Below are 16270 nucleotides of genomic sequence, written 5' to 3' on the forward strand. Positions count from 1 at the left end.
GGTGGAGCTCTGTATATGGATACGGCGTCCGTATCAGAGAGAAAGCACAGATCGAGCAAACGACCTAAAGAATTCCCTTTATGATTAATTTGAGCCAGTGACATGTCTAACATGCCCGCAGTAAAGTCGTGATGCGACGTAGGTGTTAAAGGGGTAGGTTAAAATCACCCAACACCACCAGCTGATCCATGTCCGCTAACATTGAGAAGACAGGCTGAATGGCTGCTAGGTGCCGCTCATATGTCAAGGAATCGGACTTAGGCGGAATATAAGAGCAAGTGATGTATAACTTTAACCTAGACAATGAGATTTTAACTGTAATAAATTCTAAGTCTCCAGTTTGAAGATTTATCACCTCGGAAACGAGATTAGAGTCCACTGAAATTAAGACTCCACCACCATTTCCGAGGGATCGGTCAAGCCTATATATTGTGTACCTACTGGGGAAAACTTCAGAATTAAGAATTTCTGGAGTAAACCAGGTTTCGGTAAACACAATGACCTGGGATGCAAACGAGAAGCTTACCGAGAACAAATTAGACAGTTTAGAACGTAAGCCTCTTGTGTTCTGGTACGTAAGAATAAAGGATGATGTTAGTTTTTTAGGTTGGCAGGAGCGTTTACTTGTGGAAGCTTTACTACTAAAGGGCGACTTTTTTTCTTTTTTTTATTCTTAAGCTGATGTTCTTGAACGAAAATATGTTGCGGCCAGAAATTGGTCGAACAGATATCATCAAAAGCCATCGGAGGAACACGGATCTTGAAAGATGCCACGTTCCTAGCGTAGGAATATTTATATTTAGTAATATTTTCCACTCTAATATCGACTTTAAGTTTTGCTTAAATGTAAGCTAAGATGTCCGATTCGGACGTATCAGGGGAAAGCCGGGAAACAAAAATGTGTTTCTCTAGAGGAATACCAATCAAGGGTTTTGGCGGGGCGGGAGGTTTCCTCACGCTACCAGTGGGCGCCGGTAATCCGGAAATCCCTAAGTTCCTCTGGTGAGTTAAGGGTACATTTTTTTGGGCTTGTAGAACCTTTGGCACGGGAGGGTCCAATGCGACTACCTCGGACTGCTCATCGGACAAATGCCTACGCACCTTAGCAACATTTTCGGGATCCGAAATATGGGCTGTTACCGGTGTCGTCACGATTGGAGTGGTAGACGGCAGCGGTGACAATGAAGGAGACTGTTGAACATCAGACGGAGGGAGAAGGAAGTTATTTGCATTACTGGCGGTAACCGCCGGCGGCAAACGGGACGTTTTTTTGCGCTTAGGAGACTCATTCAACAGTTGTAAATTGTGATTCAACAGTTGTGTTGTGAGTGTCCAGCGCAGAAAACAGGTCATTAGCTTTTCGAAAAGCAACCAATACCTGACCGAACCCATTTTTAGTCTGCCGCATAAAAGATTTAATTTCCTTCTGGGCCTCACGACATCTGTCACAACAGTAGCCAGAGTCGGAACGACCCAAAGCATCCGGAATGGTGGCTGACTTAAACCCTGCACACTTGGAGTGCGCAATGTTATCACACAGCCAACAGTGGACACTTACTTGGTCAACCGACACAATTTTATTGCATTTTTTAATACAACAGATGATATCAGACATTTTGGCAAAATAATTTGAAATATAAACCACTGTGCCAGAAAATATTATAGGGAAGAAAGAAAGGGAGTTTGAGAGAAACAGTTAAGGGCTATAGAGTAAGCGAGAGAGTGCTAGCGAGAGAGAGGTGTTATAAGAGAGTGCAAGTTGTATAAGAGAGGGAGAGAGAGTGCGTTTTCGAGAGAGTTTTTGGTGGGAGATATAGAAAAGAGATCTACAGATATTGTACTAGGGAGAGGTAAGCGGTGAAAGTTCCGTTACTAATAGCACAAAGCAAAGTACAAGAATATGTAAGAATACAGACCACAGTTGTTGATATTTGTTTGCAATAAATGCTTTATGCAAACAGATAACAATAAATGCACTGCACGACGCGGAATCGAAAGACGGTTTTTAAGTAGATAAACGTTTGCAAAAAAAAGTGACCACAACGGAGTGATTCGGGAAGAAATTAAAAGATTTATTCGCTCGAGAACACGCAAAAACACAACCGTTCGCTTTGAAAGAGAAGAGTTGTTGAATGTATTAAGTTGAATGTATTAATGAATATGAATATGAATATATGAATCCTTGTTATCCTCCGCATTTGGTATTCGATACCCATTTCTCAAGCGCAAGCTTAGCACAAGACATCAGTCTTCATCAACATTGAATTCTTCCATCAAGATTTATGCTGCAGTTTGAAGTGCTTGATAGGATTTGACAGATCCTCTCGCAGTATGATTCTCTGAAAGTCTCTATGTTTTTCACTCACACATATTTGACGGAACATATTGACTATCTCCGCTGAAAATACGTATTTGTACATACGGAGCTGCATGCACACAGCAAACAGGTCTCTCTGAATACTGGGTCTGATCAAGTGTGTGTCGTGTAGATCCTTACCTTTGGCGTTGCGATATGAGCCGTCGAAAACTACTCTGAGTTGTCGACCCAATACATGATGATGTGGTGGAAATTCCTCCCGTTGGGAATTTCGGTAGGGGAAATTTCTGGCATGTGTTCCAGATTTTGATATTGTCTAATGAAGTTCACATTGCCCTTACGTATTTGTTTTGTGGGAAACGAGTTTCAACCAATTTCAACCGCTGCAGAACTCATTGAAGGGTTGCTTGCTTGTGGTGAAATCAGTGGTGTGATAACCCATCCAAAATTTACGAAATAGCGATTAGCATGCCTTTGTTATCGCTGCCCAAAAAGAATGTCGATTGGGCCACTTGTGCTGAATTGTTAATCTGCCAGTTGCACACCGTTAAATACTTGTAGTGCAGACGCTTCGATGATCTGCCTTTCCAATGATGAAGTTATTCTTCCATGCACGTGAGCCTGGACTACCAGTTGATCCTGTGAAATACGGGATTGGATGCGTAGAGTGCTCCATCCCCTTGTTGTGTCTGCTTTGATCAATGAAATTCCTGTGATCAATATGGGGGACGGCGTTCGAGCCATACCAAGTGCGTGTATACAGATACAGATGACAGTTTCGAGTCTGTGCTTCTGTTCCATCCATGTGATTGCGTTGAACTTGCAGTGCCTTGTGCACATACAATTGCTGGAGAGCCTTCCGTTTTTGCGACGTCATTGTCACCATTAAAATGTGTGCGTTAGGATCATCTTAATCCTCACCAGTTTGAGCAATTGTACCAATAGCGTATTGCGTACCTTGAAGGTACAACAGTGAATGATGCTGACCTTTACAATGTCTGCACTTGAACGTTGATTTGCATTTTCTGACCCCATAACCAGGTTTCAGACAATTGTAGCAGCGCAACCAACGACTTGTCGTCGAGTTTTTGTATTTTTTCACCGTGCTCTTCTAAATGTCTTTGAATAACTACCAGCGAACCTGATTTAAATTTTAGGCAACTCGCTTTGAGCTGAGGCCATTACCATTGGTGCAGTACATGGCTATTTCATCACCAAATCCATTGAATTCTTTCCAGGTTCTGTTGAGATGTTCCAGCTGCGAAGACATCTCCGCCGATGTGGCATCCGATTGGTGCGCGTCCTCATTGGCCTTGAGTCTGGCGCGTCCCTTCACCAATGCTTTTAATTGCTAAATTAAAGAACGGTATATTTTATTCTTCTTGAATGTTTCGCTGTCTAATTGATACTGAAGAATACTTGCAATGTTGCCACATGTCGTTCTTATCCATAATGTGTAGCGTCTGCGTTTAATGTTTTCAAAGATAAATGCATTTGCAGATATTAGTGCATGGTTGAGCAACGTTCCTTCCCGGAATCCATACTGCTCATCATTTAGTATGTTGTGTGATTTGACATGCTTATTAATCTGCTTCATTATGTCTGTTTCGATCTTTCAGGATCATTGGATCCTTCTTCAGGCTTCTGTATCTTGCATTGCCCTGAGGCATGTGCACTGATGCATTTAACGCACCTGTAGGGCATATTACAGTGCGAAAATCTCTCGCTCGCATCAAATCAAACAATAGTTGATTAAGCTGGGGCTTGAAAGTTTCAACGTCAATTTTACAGTTAAGAAGGTATATTATCTTAAAGATATTCTTAATATAATAATAATCACTACGAGCCAGTGCTTGTTTTTGTACGGTTCTACAGATGTAATTTCTAGATCGGGTACAGCCTCTTGGAGGTCGGTTTTTATATCACTACTATCAAAGGATGAGGGCGGTACTATTTTATGGGGATGTTTGAAAAGAATAACATTTTATGTTTAGAAAGGATATTTTTTGTGTGGATGAGATTATCCATTAAGAACACCTTTATATACATAACATTTTTTTTTACTACATTTTAGTTAAATTTGTTAGACAGGATAGATCCTTTCTTTTTTTTTTTTTTCGTTGTATAGTACGATGACTGGTAGGTTGATGACCGTATCGCCGGGAGAGGATCCGATAATTGCAGTCGTTGTTTTTATTGGCTTCTTTGAGGTAGATGCGCTAGCTGCACTCGTTCTTTGATATCGATCCGGCGGTTGGTGACGTTGTTTTCGTTGAGGTCTTTGCATTACACATTGGCTTAGACTGTCTTACAAGTTCCAGCGCAGGAAATTCCAGGACTTGATTGTTAACCTCTTCTGTGCTGGTTGTTGGGTGTTTCTTGTTATTTGCCCATCCGTTTTTGCTATTTGAAGTTATACTTGGAGGACGTTGATGACCTCCTTCATTAGTTGGAGTTCTTGGATTAATTGATCGATAATGTTACCTTTTGATACATTTGCATTCGTCGAAGAGGCCACGATTTCTTCCTGTTCTTCTTCATCGCCTGAATCGGAGTAATCAGATTTCTTAGACGGAGTGTCACTTTCCTTCTCTGATAATGACTTGTGTTTACGCTTAAGGGATTCGTTTTCGAACTCCATGTTACTTAAGTCGTCAATTTCCACAGTGTGATTTTGTTGTTATTGTATGCAGCTCTCGCGGCATGCGACTTTGAAGGCTGTGCGTCATCATTTTGATGGCAACGCACTGGTGGACGATGGGTTCTGGTTTGGCATGATTACTGTTTCATAAGTATCACGTCGTAGTATTTTCTTTTTGTGCATTACAGCGTCCTTGGCTTGGTTAGCACTTGGTACTCATGTGTAGTTTTATTAGCACACTTTTCGATCTCAATATTATCCACTTTGCTTGATTGTTTGTTTGTTTTGACAGTCACTGTAGAGTTGTGTCCCCTTATATTTGTAAGAGGGGCTCCCATGCAATGCAAAACACTAAACGATAAATTCACAAAATTCACGTTTATTAATATATAACATATTCAAATAGCGTCCCGCGTTAGATGCAACGTGCGCGTTCTCTCGCTTGCCGAAGACGGCTACCTTTGCCCTCTTCCCGTTTTCGTTCTCGCTCCCACGCATCGTCCCAAAGTGCGAGAGCGATCAGCTGATTGCTCTCCGCTCCCCGCTCCCAGCTTCCAGCACACTGGGACAAGCAGCAAACTTAACATGCTAGACCCAATGCTAGGCCTAGCATGAGAAACCTTCGCTTTTCCGGTCCATCCTGGTTGTGGGGTAGAATCTAGTATGGGAAAGTAAACAAGAAGTGTGCATAAGAAACAAGTTAATTATAATTGGGGTGTGTATGTGAGGGCGCTTATGATCGGATCGGCAGTGGACAGAGCTTCGACACCGAACGCTTTAACCGGCCTTGCTTGGTTTTAAGCGTGACAACTCGAACCAACGTATCCGTCCCTGGGTGTAGCTCGACGACGCGCCCCAGTAGCCATTGCGACGGCTGAAAACGGTCGTCCTTGATGATAAGGAGGTCGTCAAGATGCAGTCCCTCAGCCTCGCGGCACCACTTGGGCCTCTGCTGTAGATGTGCGAGCCAGTCCCGACTCCAAGCCTTCCAGAAATGACGTACCATTACCTGCTGGATCAGGAACTGCTCGCGAAGGACTTGGCTTGGATTGACTTGGATTGTGGGCGAAACTCAGGAGGAGCATGCAGCGAGTCACCAATCAAGAAATGAGCCGGCGTGCAACTCTAGGTCGTCTGCGTCCGCTAAGAGAGGACAAAGCGGCCGCGAGTTGAGACATGCTTCTATGCTTATAAGCACCGTAGTCAACTGCTCATAGGTGGGCCGTCGATCCGCAATGACCCTCTTTAGGTGATGTTTCACAGACTTCACGTTAGCCTCCCACAGCCCGCCGAAAAAGGGCGACTGAGACGGATTGAAGTGCCACGGGGCTTGGGAGCTATAAGCTGATCGTAATCTTCTTGAAGCTTACAGTAGAACTTCTTCATTAGATTGTCCGCCACCAAAAAGTTGGTTCCGTTGTCACTGTAGAGGTGCTGAACCATCCCTCTCCTCCCGGTGAATCTGTCCATCGCCAGCAAAAAATGCTCAGTGGTGAGACCTGTCACCGCTTCCAAATGCACTGCCTTTGTTGCAAGGCAAATGAAAACGGCGATGTACCCCTTGTAGAAGCTGGTGCCTCGCAACCGTGCTGCCTTGAGCTCAATAGCGCCTGTGTAGTCAACTCCCGTTGCAATGAATGGACGACTAGGGGGGTTCACTCGATGAAGCGGCAAGTCTCCCATGAGCTGAGCCGAAGCGAAGGGCTGTGCCCGGAAACACTGGACACATTTCCGCACATTTCGAACTGCCTGCCTTCCTGTCACTATCCAGAACCGCTTGCGTGTATGCGCTATCGTCAGCTGCGCACCTCCGTGCAGAGTCAAAACATGCGAGTGCCGAATTACCAGCTCAGTGAAATGATGTGAACTTGGGAGTATTATCGGATGCCGGCGCTCATATGGCAAGTTAAAATGCCGTAGTCGTCCCCTCACTCGCAGGATGCCTTCCGACAAGATCGGCGTCAAGCTCAAAAGCTTACTTCGCGCAGGTAGCTGTTTACTATCTCTTACTGCAGCCAAATACATTGGGAACGATTCCCGCTGCACGATGCGCACTATAGTCCCTAAAGCAAAGTCAAGCTCTTCAATGGTTAGGGGGCCGATGCGCCTCTCCCCCTTGCCGACAGCATTGTGCCTGAACCGCAACGCATAGGCCGTGACTCGTGCAGCCCGGCTGAAAGTAGAAAATTTGCCAACGAACGACGGAAGCGGGACTGCGTGGTGAACTCGTACTTTGGCCGCCTTCGCCTCTAGTGCGGCATCGTTGATGTCGACCTGCTCGAACTCCATAGAAGGCCAGACATTAGGACTGCGTGTAAGCCACTCAGGGCCTCGCCACCATAAGCCAAATCCCTTCAATTCACCCGGAGACTGTCCCCTTGTCGCACAGTCCACTGGATTCTCAGTCACGCCCACATGCCTCCATTGCGAGTGCAAAAAATGATCCAGAATGAACGCGACCCTTTTGGCCACGAACGTCTTCCAACTAGTGATGTCTCCGTACAGCAAGTGTAAAAGGATTGTGGCATCCGTCCAGTAGAACGATTCGATGGGTAGGTCGCTTTTCCACTTAGCCGAAGTAAGCCATTTCACCAACTTGACGGCCAAAACTGCGCCACTCAGCTTCGTTCTAGGTATAGTCAAGGGCCTTGTGGGAGTCACCCAGGTTCACCGTTTGGTGAACCTAGCTGGAATCTCAAAATAGACCTTAAACTTAAAACAGTCCTTATTCGGGACATACGCGGAATCAACGACTACTGAAAAGTCAGGGTTAACATTACTACGGATTTAAAAATTGAAAGTACACTTGCACCCCAAGCCCCATCCCAAAAATCGATGTTCGGGTGCCAGATCGCTACGAGACAATGGTCGCCTCCGATCTTTGGTCGACCAGGGCGTTTATGACAGCGTGCAGTCCGTTGACCGAATTCCTCACGGTGATACGAGTTGTGGCGAGAAGGACATTTCTCGAAGACAGATCCGATGACGTAAGATGCGCCGGGGTTCTGGTCTGTCGTTGGCTGCCTGCGCTGTTGAGATACGCTCTCCCTATTTGCAGGTGCACTAGGAGTCGGCGCCACATGATGCGGCGGCACACCGCTCGGCGACTGGCTATGAGCCAAAACAGGGAAATGCAACAATGTGTGATGACGCTGCCCACAAACTTGACAACCCTTATTACTCGTGCAGCGCGAAAGGGCAATTAATGCATAATTTAGCCCTGCTTACTATGTCCTTCCTCTGGTAGCAGTCTAGGGTCAAAAACGTTGAGCAACGACGCAGGATATGGTCGCCGCCGCATTGGTAACAGGAGCCGCTAGGGCGCCTAGCGTGCTCCTGTGCACTGTGCACTCGCACTCGTTTGGTAGGGTCTGGAGGTCCTGGGCCAGCAACGGAGTCGAACGACGAGCCTCGGTTCTCAATCGCATCCATTACAACCAGCCGATCGTTTAAAAATTACTCCAACTCTCTGTAGGATGGAACTGTGGAACAACTTCCCTGATGGTGCTCCCAAGCGTTGTGGGTCTCCTTTGGTAGCCTCAATGCTACGTAGTGTGCCAGCCACTGCAATTCCCCGTCCAAGGATTGAACGCGGCGGAATACAGCCAGGCAAACATTGACCGTGCTTAACATCGACCATATTAACTCTGTGTTGTCCTTCTGTAGCCTAGGCACCGCGTAGATGGCATTCATGTGGTGGGCGAAAACGAGGCGAGGATTGTTGTACCTCTTGATCATCAATCCCCAAGCCACCGAATAGTTCTCTTCCGTGAGCTGCATTTGGCGGACAAACTGGAAAAAAAAAATTTTGTTGTCTTAATACATTTAGCCGGTGTCTGAATGGCGTACAGTACAGTCTGTACAAAATATATTGTTGAGAGCGAGCACGATATATAAAAGAAATTTTTCTACTTGAATTACGCGACCAAACGGTCGGCATAAATTATTTATTCTAATACTCTCGTATAATAACTATCTACATTCATGTAAGTTCCCAGAAGACGCCAAAGAAACGAAAAATCTTTTTGAAAACTTTTATCTATTGGAAAATGAAATGGTGGTCCTGAAAAGGACCGATTGCTGAATGAAGTACAAGTCGTACTAATTTTTTTTTAACCGCCGAAGCCGTACAGTGTGCGGCCTTGCCTCTTCAGGGCGTACACAACATCCATGGCTGTGACAGTTTTCCTCTTGGCGTGTTCGGTGTAAGTGACGGCATCTCGGATAACGTTCTCCAAGAACACCTTCAGAACGCCACGTGTTTCCTCGTAAATGAGACCAGAAATGCGCTTCACCCCGCCACGACGAGCCAAACGACGGATAGCTGGCTTCGTTATACCCTGGATATTATCTCGCAGCACTTTGCGATGACGCTTGGCGCCACCTTTTCCCAAACCTTTGCCTCCTTTACCACGACCAGTCATTTTTCACTTTTTCTTTAATATTAACACACCGCACGAAAGTCACTGAAGAACTAATACCAAAATTTTTTGTGCTCCCTTATTTATACCTAAATCCCCGGAAACACGAGCGAGTCCGAACGATATCTCCGTCTCGTTTTTCTGTCGGCAAATGAGATGCCTCTGCTTCTCTCTCTTTTTAACCCTGCCGTTTTCCTATATAAGTAGGTAGCCGAATCGACAGTCGGTTATTGTGTTTTTAAACGTGAAGTGAACAGTGTGCAGCAGCAAGAAATAAAATTGACGATGGCTCGTACCAAGCAAACCGCTCGCAAGTCTACTGGTGGCAAAGCGCCACGCAAACAACTGGCTACCAAGGCTGCTCGCAAGAGCGCCCCAGCTACCGGAGGCGTGAAGAAGCCTCATCGCTATCGCCCCGGAACCGTGGCCCTGCGTGAGATCCGTCGCTACCAGAAGAGTACCGAGCTGCTGATCCGCAAACTGCCTTTCCAGCGCCTCGTTCGTGAAATTGCTCAGGATTTCAAGACTGACTTGCGATTCCAGAGCTCGGCTGTGATGGCTCTGCAAGAAGCTAGCGAAGCCTATCTGGTGGGCCTCTTTGAAGATACCAACTTGTGTGCCATTCATGCCAAGCGTGTCACCATCATGCCCGAAGGACATCCAGTTGGCCCGGCGAATTCGTGGAGAGCGCGCTTAAGCTATGACTGCTTAAACTTACGGCCAATGCGCCATCTTTTGTAAAAATCGGTCCTTTTCAGGACCACAAATTACATTCAATGAGATAAATTTTTCTTCTACCGGCTTCTAAAAATGTTATATTGTTAACTTAATTTTAATTTTTAAAAAATTATTCGGGTCAAGGATGGGGACATAGTGAACATAAATCACTATTATACGAGAGAATGTTTTGTAGGTCAGGGATAATGATTTTCAATCACCAGTAATAAGTTGAACAAATGTTAAAAACATTTAAAAATAATTGAGATACATCGATAAAATCATTATTTATGAAATAAAACCAATTATTCAAAAATGTTTATCACATATTTTTCATGAATTTTAGCTTCAGTGCAACTATGACCGTTTTTAATATTCGACAAGAAGTCAAAATACAATAAAATGGAATAAACAAATTTCTGAATTTTACTATTTGGTTTATAAAAAAATGCCACAAGACTACAAAGTATATTGGCATATTTGAAAGGGGGAAGGCTGTACGGGACAAACATGACCATTTTCAACCAACATTAAAAAATCGAAATAATGTTAAAACCATTCTCGAAACAAATCACCAGCGTTTATTAACTCATTATTTATTAATTTAATCAATAAAAATAATTAAAAATACATATTTTCTATTTTTTTATTGATGTAGACTTCAGAGCGACTTCATCGCTGCTTACATATGGGACACAAATTAGCATATTTTGGACAAACTATAACGAAACATGACTAACAATTTTAATAAACGAATGCAGATGGATAATTTAAGCAAGCAATTAGCAAAAAAATATACAATTTTTAAATATTTTTATTTTTTTCGGTACGAAAACTATTGCCGAATATAACCTGAAAGCCAACTTTTTATGTAGCCAAGAGTCAACTTGAAAGCAACTTTAAAATACCAAAATGAAAGATAACTGATAACATTTATTCTAATTCTCATAGTAAAAGGTTTAAATATTAATATTTAATATTAACTTGTAGAAAATGTTTGAGATTTCTTATTTTAAAATATATTTTTATATAAATTGTACAAGTTACAAATGTCAATGTTCAAATTCCTATAGCAATAAAAAATCAACCGAATCAAATATTAACATGTTGTAACGGCCAAAGTCTTAATGAATTATTTAAGAATGTATAAATATAAAAACATAGTTTGAAATAATGATTTTAATCATTAAAAATAATAAAATAAGTTTGCACTTCAAGCAAACATCAACGGCGTATATGACTGATGGCAGACCCATAGTTTAAGTGCTCTCCTCCTCGATTCTCATCCGAGCGAAGGAGGTCGGTATCAATCGCGCGCGCCGTTTTCTAAACAAAAAAGTGTGTTTAAGTGAAAGAAATGTCTGATTCTGCTGCTGCAACGTCCGCTTCTCCGGTGGCTGCCCCACCAGCGCCAGTTGAAAAGAAGGTGTCCACCAAAAAATCATCTGGATCCGCTACTACAAAGGCCAAGAAGGCTGCTGCACCGCCATCGCATCCGCCAACTCAACAAATGGTGGACGCTTCCATCAAGAATTTAAAAGAACGTGGCGGCTCATCACTTCTGGCCATTAAGAAATATATCACTGCCACCTACAAATGTGATGCACAGAAGCTGGCTCCATTCATCAAGAAGTACTTGAAATCAGCCGTGGTCAATGGAAAGCTGATTCAAACAAAGGGAAAGGGAGCATCCGGGTCATTCAAACTGTCAGCCTCGGCCAAAAAGGATCCCAAGCCGAAGGTTGCGTCTGCTGAAAAGAAAGTGAAAAGCAAAAAGATAGCTACAAAGAAAACTGGAGCCACCGCCAAGAAAGCTACCGCCGGAGGTGCTGAGAAGAAGCCCAAACCTAAGAAGTCGGTGGCCACCAAAAAGACTGCCGAAAAGAAGAAAACCGAAAAGGCAAAGGCCAAGGATGCCAAGAAAACTGGAGCTGTTAAGGCAAAGCCAGCGACAACAGCAACAAAGGCCAAATCGACCGCAGCGAAGCCGAAGGCGGTCAAAGCACCAAAAGCCAAACCAGCGGCGTCAGCTAAGCCCAAAAAAGTTGTGAAAAAACCAACTGCTCCTGCTACCGCGAAGAAGCCAAAAGCAAAAACTACGGCTGCCAAGAAGTAAATTGTGAAAGAGTACCCTGGTACACACTCGCAATCTTGATTTTAGATTTCGAAATCTGAAATTAGTTTAAACAAGCCCTTTTCAGGGCTACAAATTTTGTTAACTAGAGAAAAAAAAACTTTCAATTGAAATCCGTTTAATTTGTAAAGCTGGTAGTGGCAACACGAGACCAATCAAATTACATTTATGCGACGACATCGCTACGTAGCCAAGCGTATTATTCTTTATAAGTTCGAGACACTATTGCCTATTTGACGCCTAATCGACTGATCTCTTTTAAAATTCCTATTGGATTATAAAATAAAAATTTTATAAAACCAATTAAAAAATACAAATAAAGTTATCATAAAATCCATATTTTAAAATGTTACGGTAAATAGTATATTGAAAATGTTGTTTCTTTGGTATAATATATTGTGGCCCTGAAAAGGGCCGTTTTGGATCTTTCTCCGCATCCGCGTTGAGGAAATTATTTAGAGCTGGTGTACTTGGTGACAGCCTTGGTTCCCTCACTGACGGCGTGCTTGGCCAGCTCTCCGGGTAGGAGCAGACGAACAGCCGTTTGGATTTCCCGACTGGTGATGGTAGAGCGCTTATTGTAGTGAGCCAGGCGAGACGCTTCGGCAGCAATACGTTCGAAGATATCATTCACAAAGCTGTTCATAATGCTCATCGCCTTCGACGAAATGCCGGTATCGGGATGGACCTGCTTCAGGACCTTGTAAATGTAGATGGCGTAGCTCTCCTTCCTCTTGCGCTTCTTCTTCTTATCGGTCTTGGTAATGTTCTTCTGAGCCTTACCAGCCTTCTTGGCTGCCTTTCCACTAGTTTTTGGCGGCATTTTCACTTCACTTATGATTTCACAAACACAATTCACTTATAAAATACAAATTTTTCCTTTCCAGACCTTATACTTTTTTTCGAGCAAACTTTTCAGGTCTAAGGCACCCACCCCTAACTGAACGCAGAAGGCAGACGAAAAAGTATAAATATGTGGCTACCGACCGGCGAGCAGCATTCGTTTTTAGTGTCTAAAGTGAATTAAGTGAAATAAATAACGCAAAATGTCTGGTCGTGGAAAAGGTGGCAAAGTGAAGGGAAAGGCAAAGTCCCGCTCTAACCGTGCCGGTCTTCAGTTCCCAGTGGGCCGTATTCACCGTCTGCTCCGAAAGGGCAACTATGCCGAGCGTGTTGGTGCCGGCGCTCCAGTTTACCTGGCTGCCGTGATGGAATATCTCGCCGCTGAGGTTCTCGAGTTGGCTGGCAATGCTGCCCGTGACAACAAGAAGACTAGGATTATTCCGCGTCATCTGCAGCTTGCCATTCGCAACGACGAGGAGTTGAACAAGCTGCTCTCTGGCGTTACCATTGCCCAGGGTGGTGTATTGCCCAATATCCAGGCAGTTCTGTTGCCCAAGAAGACCGAGAAGAAGGCTTAAACGTTTAAATAAGTGAAGCCAGCTATATACTTGTACATAGAAACATAAACCCAACCGTCCTTTTCAGGACGACCATATTTTTACCAAAGAATTATGAAGATTTTCGAATATGTATAATATAAGTAATTACCTAAGATCGGAAATGCAAAACCTTTTGTCTTTTGGGGTTTAACAGACCGCTGCTGCAGGCAGCACGCAGTCAGACACAAACTGGAAAAAAAAAAAATGTTGTTGTCTTAATACATTTAGCCGGTGTCTGAATGGCGTACAGTACAGTCTGTACAAAATATATTGTTGAGAGCGAGCACGATATATAAAAGATAACATTCTTCTACTTGAATCACGCGACCAAACGGCATAAATTATTTATTCTAATACTCTCGTATAATAACTATCTACATTCATGTAAGTTCCCAGAAGACGCCAAAGAAACGAAAAATCTTTTTGAAAACTTTTATCTATTGGAAAATGAAATGGTGGTCCTGAAAAGGACCGATTGCTGAATGAAGTACAAGTCGTACTAATTTTTTTTAACCGCCGAAGCCGTACAGTGTGCGGCCTTGCCTCTTCAGGGCGTACACAACATCCATGGCTGTGACAGTTTTCCTCTTGGCGTGTTCGGTGTAAGTGACGGCATCTCGGATAACGTTCTCCAAGAACACCTTCAGAACGCCACGTGTTTCCTCGTAAATGAGACCAGAAATGCGCTTCACCCCGCCACGACGAGCCAAACGACGGATAGCTGGCTTCGTTATACCCTGGATATTATCTCGCAGCACTTTGCGATGACGCTTGGCGCCACCTTTTCCCAAACCTTTGCCTCCTTTACCACGACCAGTCATTTTTCACTTTTTCTTTAATATTAACACACCGCACGAAAGTCACTGAAGAACTAATACCAAAATTTTTTGTGCTCCCTTATTTATACCTAAATCCCCGGAAACACGAGCGAGTCCGAACGATATCTCCGTCTCGTTTTTCTGTCGGCAAATGAGATGCCTCTGCTTCTCTCTCTTTTTAACCCTGCCGTTTTCCTATATAAGTAGGTAGCCGAATCGACAGTCGGTTATTGTGTTTTTAAACGTGAAGTGAACAGTGTGCAGCAGCAAGAAATAAAATTGACGATGGCTCGTACCAAGCAAACCGCTCGCAAGTCTACTGGTGGCAAAGCGCCACGCAAACAACTGGCTACCAAGGCTGCTCGCAAGAGCGCCCCAGCTACCGGAGGCGTGAAGAAGCCTCATCGCTATCGCCCCGGAACCGTGGCCCTGCGTGAGATCCGTCGCTACCAGAAGAGTACCGAGCTGCTGATCCGCAAACTGCCTTTCCAGCGCCTCGTTCGTGAAATTGCTCAGGATTTCAAGACTGACTTGCGATTCCAGAGCTCGGCTGTGATGGCTCTGCAAGAAGCTAGCGAAGCCTATCTGGTGGGCCTCTTTGAAGATACCAACTTGTGTGCCATTCATGCCAAGCGTGTCACCATCATGCCCAAGGACATCCAGTTGGCCCGGCGAATTCGTGGAGAGCGCGCTTAAGCTATGACTGCTTAAACTTACGGCCAATGCGCCATCTTTTGTAAAAATCGGTCCTTTTCAGGACCACAAATTACATTCAATGAGATAAATTTTTCTTCTACCGGCTTCTAAAAATGTTATATTGTTAACTTAATTTTAATTTTTAAAAAATTATTCGGGTCAAGGATGGGGACATAGTGAACATAAATCACTATTATACGAGAGAATGTTTTGTAGGTCAGGGATAATGATTTTCAATCACCAGTAATAAGTTGAACAAATGTTAAAAACATTTAAAAATAATTGAGATACATCGATAAAATCATTATTTATGAAATAAAACCAATTATTCAAAAATGTTTATCACATATTTTTCATGAATTTTAGCTTCAGTGCAACTATGACCGTTTTTAATATTCGACAAGAAGTCAAAATACAATAAGATGGAATAAACAAATTTCTGAATTTTACTATTTGGTTTATAAAAAAAATGCCACAAGACTACAAAGTATATTGGCATATTTGAAAGGGGGAAGGCTGTATGGGACAAACATGACCATTTTCAACCAACATTAAAAAATCGAAATAATGTTAAAACCATTCTCGAAACAAATCACCAGCGTTTATTAACTCATTATTTATTAATTTAATCAATAAAAATAATTAAAAATACATATTTTCTATTTTTTTATTGATGTAGACTTCAGAGCGACTTCATCGCTGCTTACATATGGGACACAAATTAGCATATTTTGGACAAACTATAACGAAACATGACTAACAATTTTAATAAACGAATGCAGATGGATAATTTAAGCAAGCAATTAGCAAAAAAATATACAATTTTTAAATATTTTTATTTTTTACGGTACGAAAACTATTGCCGAATATAACCTGAAAGCCAACTTTTTATGTAGCCAAGAGTCAACTTGAAAGCAACTTTAAAATACCAAAATGAAAGATAACTGATAACATTTATTCTAATTCTCATAGTAAAAGGTTTAAATATTAATATTTAATATTAACTTGTAGAAAATGTTTGAGATTTCTTATTTTAAAATATATTTTTATATAAATTGTACAAGTTACAAATGTCAATGTTCAA

The 16270-nt window shown here is 42.9% G+C and overlaps 6 protein-coding genes across 6 annotated transcripts; 3 read left to right on the forward strand and 3 right to left on the reverse strand.

Moving 5' to 3' along the window:
* Positions 1 to 9019: 9019 nt before the first annotated feature.
* On the reverse strand, positions 9020 to 9442 carry LOC121529843 (histone H4). The gene has a single exon (XM_041817835.1). The coding sequence runs from the start codon at positions 9380 to 9382 to the stop codon at positions 9071 to 9073; it is 312 nt and encodes a 103-aa protein (XP_041673769.1). The 5' UTR covers positions 9383 to 9442; the 3' UTR covers positions 9020 to 9070.
* Positions 9443 to 9597: 155 nt separating this feature from the next.
* LOC108114004 lies at positions 9598 to 15246 on the forward strand. Its single transcript, XM_041817838.1, is given in 5 exon segments — positions 9598 to 10027; positions 10029 to 10074; positions 11446 to 12092; positions 13349 to 13594; positions 14698 to 15246. Coding segments are annotated over 5 exon segments (1791 nt in total). The 5' UTR covers positions 9598 to 9664; the 3' UTR covers positions 15187 to 15246.
* Positions 11407 to 12296, forward strand: LOC108113823 (histone H1-like). The gene has a single exon (XM_017224569.2). It carries the CDS (start codon positions 11454 to 11456, stop codon positions 12210 to 12212), a length of 759 nt encoding a protein of 252 aa, XP_017080058.2. The 5' UTR covers positions 11407 to 11453; the 3' UTR covers positions 12213 to 12296.
* Positions 12636 to 13107, reverse strand: LOC121529841 (histone H2B). Its single transcript, XM_041817833.1, has one exon. It carries the CDS (start codon positions 13051 to 13053, stop codon positions 12682 to 12684), a length of 372 nt encoding a protein of 123 aa, XP_041673767.1. The 5' UTR covers positions 13054 to 13107; the 3' UTR covers positions 12636 to 12681.
* Positions 13226 to 13717, forward strand: LOC121529840 (histone H2A). The gene has a single exon (XM_041817832.1). The coding sequence runs from the start codon at positions 13277 to 13279 to the stop codon at positions 13649 to 13651; it is 375 nt and encodes a 124-aa protein (XP_041673766.1). The 5' UTR covers positions 13226 to 13276; the 3' UTR covers positions 13652 to 13717.
* On the reverse strand, positions 14135 to 14553 carry LOC121529842 (histone H4). The gene has a single exon (XM_041817834.1). It carries the CDS (start codon positions 14491 to 14493, stop codon positions 14182 to 14184), a length of 312 nt encoding a protein of 103 aa, XP_041673768.1. The 5' UTR covers positions 14494 to 14553; the 3' UTR covers positions 14135 to 14181.
* Positions 15247 to 16270: the final 1024 nt, after the last annotated feature.

This window comes from Drosophila eugracilis, unplaced genomic scaffold (assembly GCF_018153835.1).
Source record: "Drosophila eugracilis isolate 14026-0451.02 unplaced genomic scaffold, ASM1815383v1 contig_1954, whole genome shotgun sequence".
Taxonomy (NCBI): Eukaryota; Metazoa; Arthropoda; class Insecta; order Diptera; family Drosophilidae; genus Drosophila; species Drosophila eugracilis.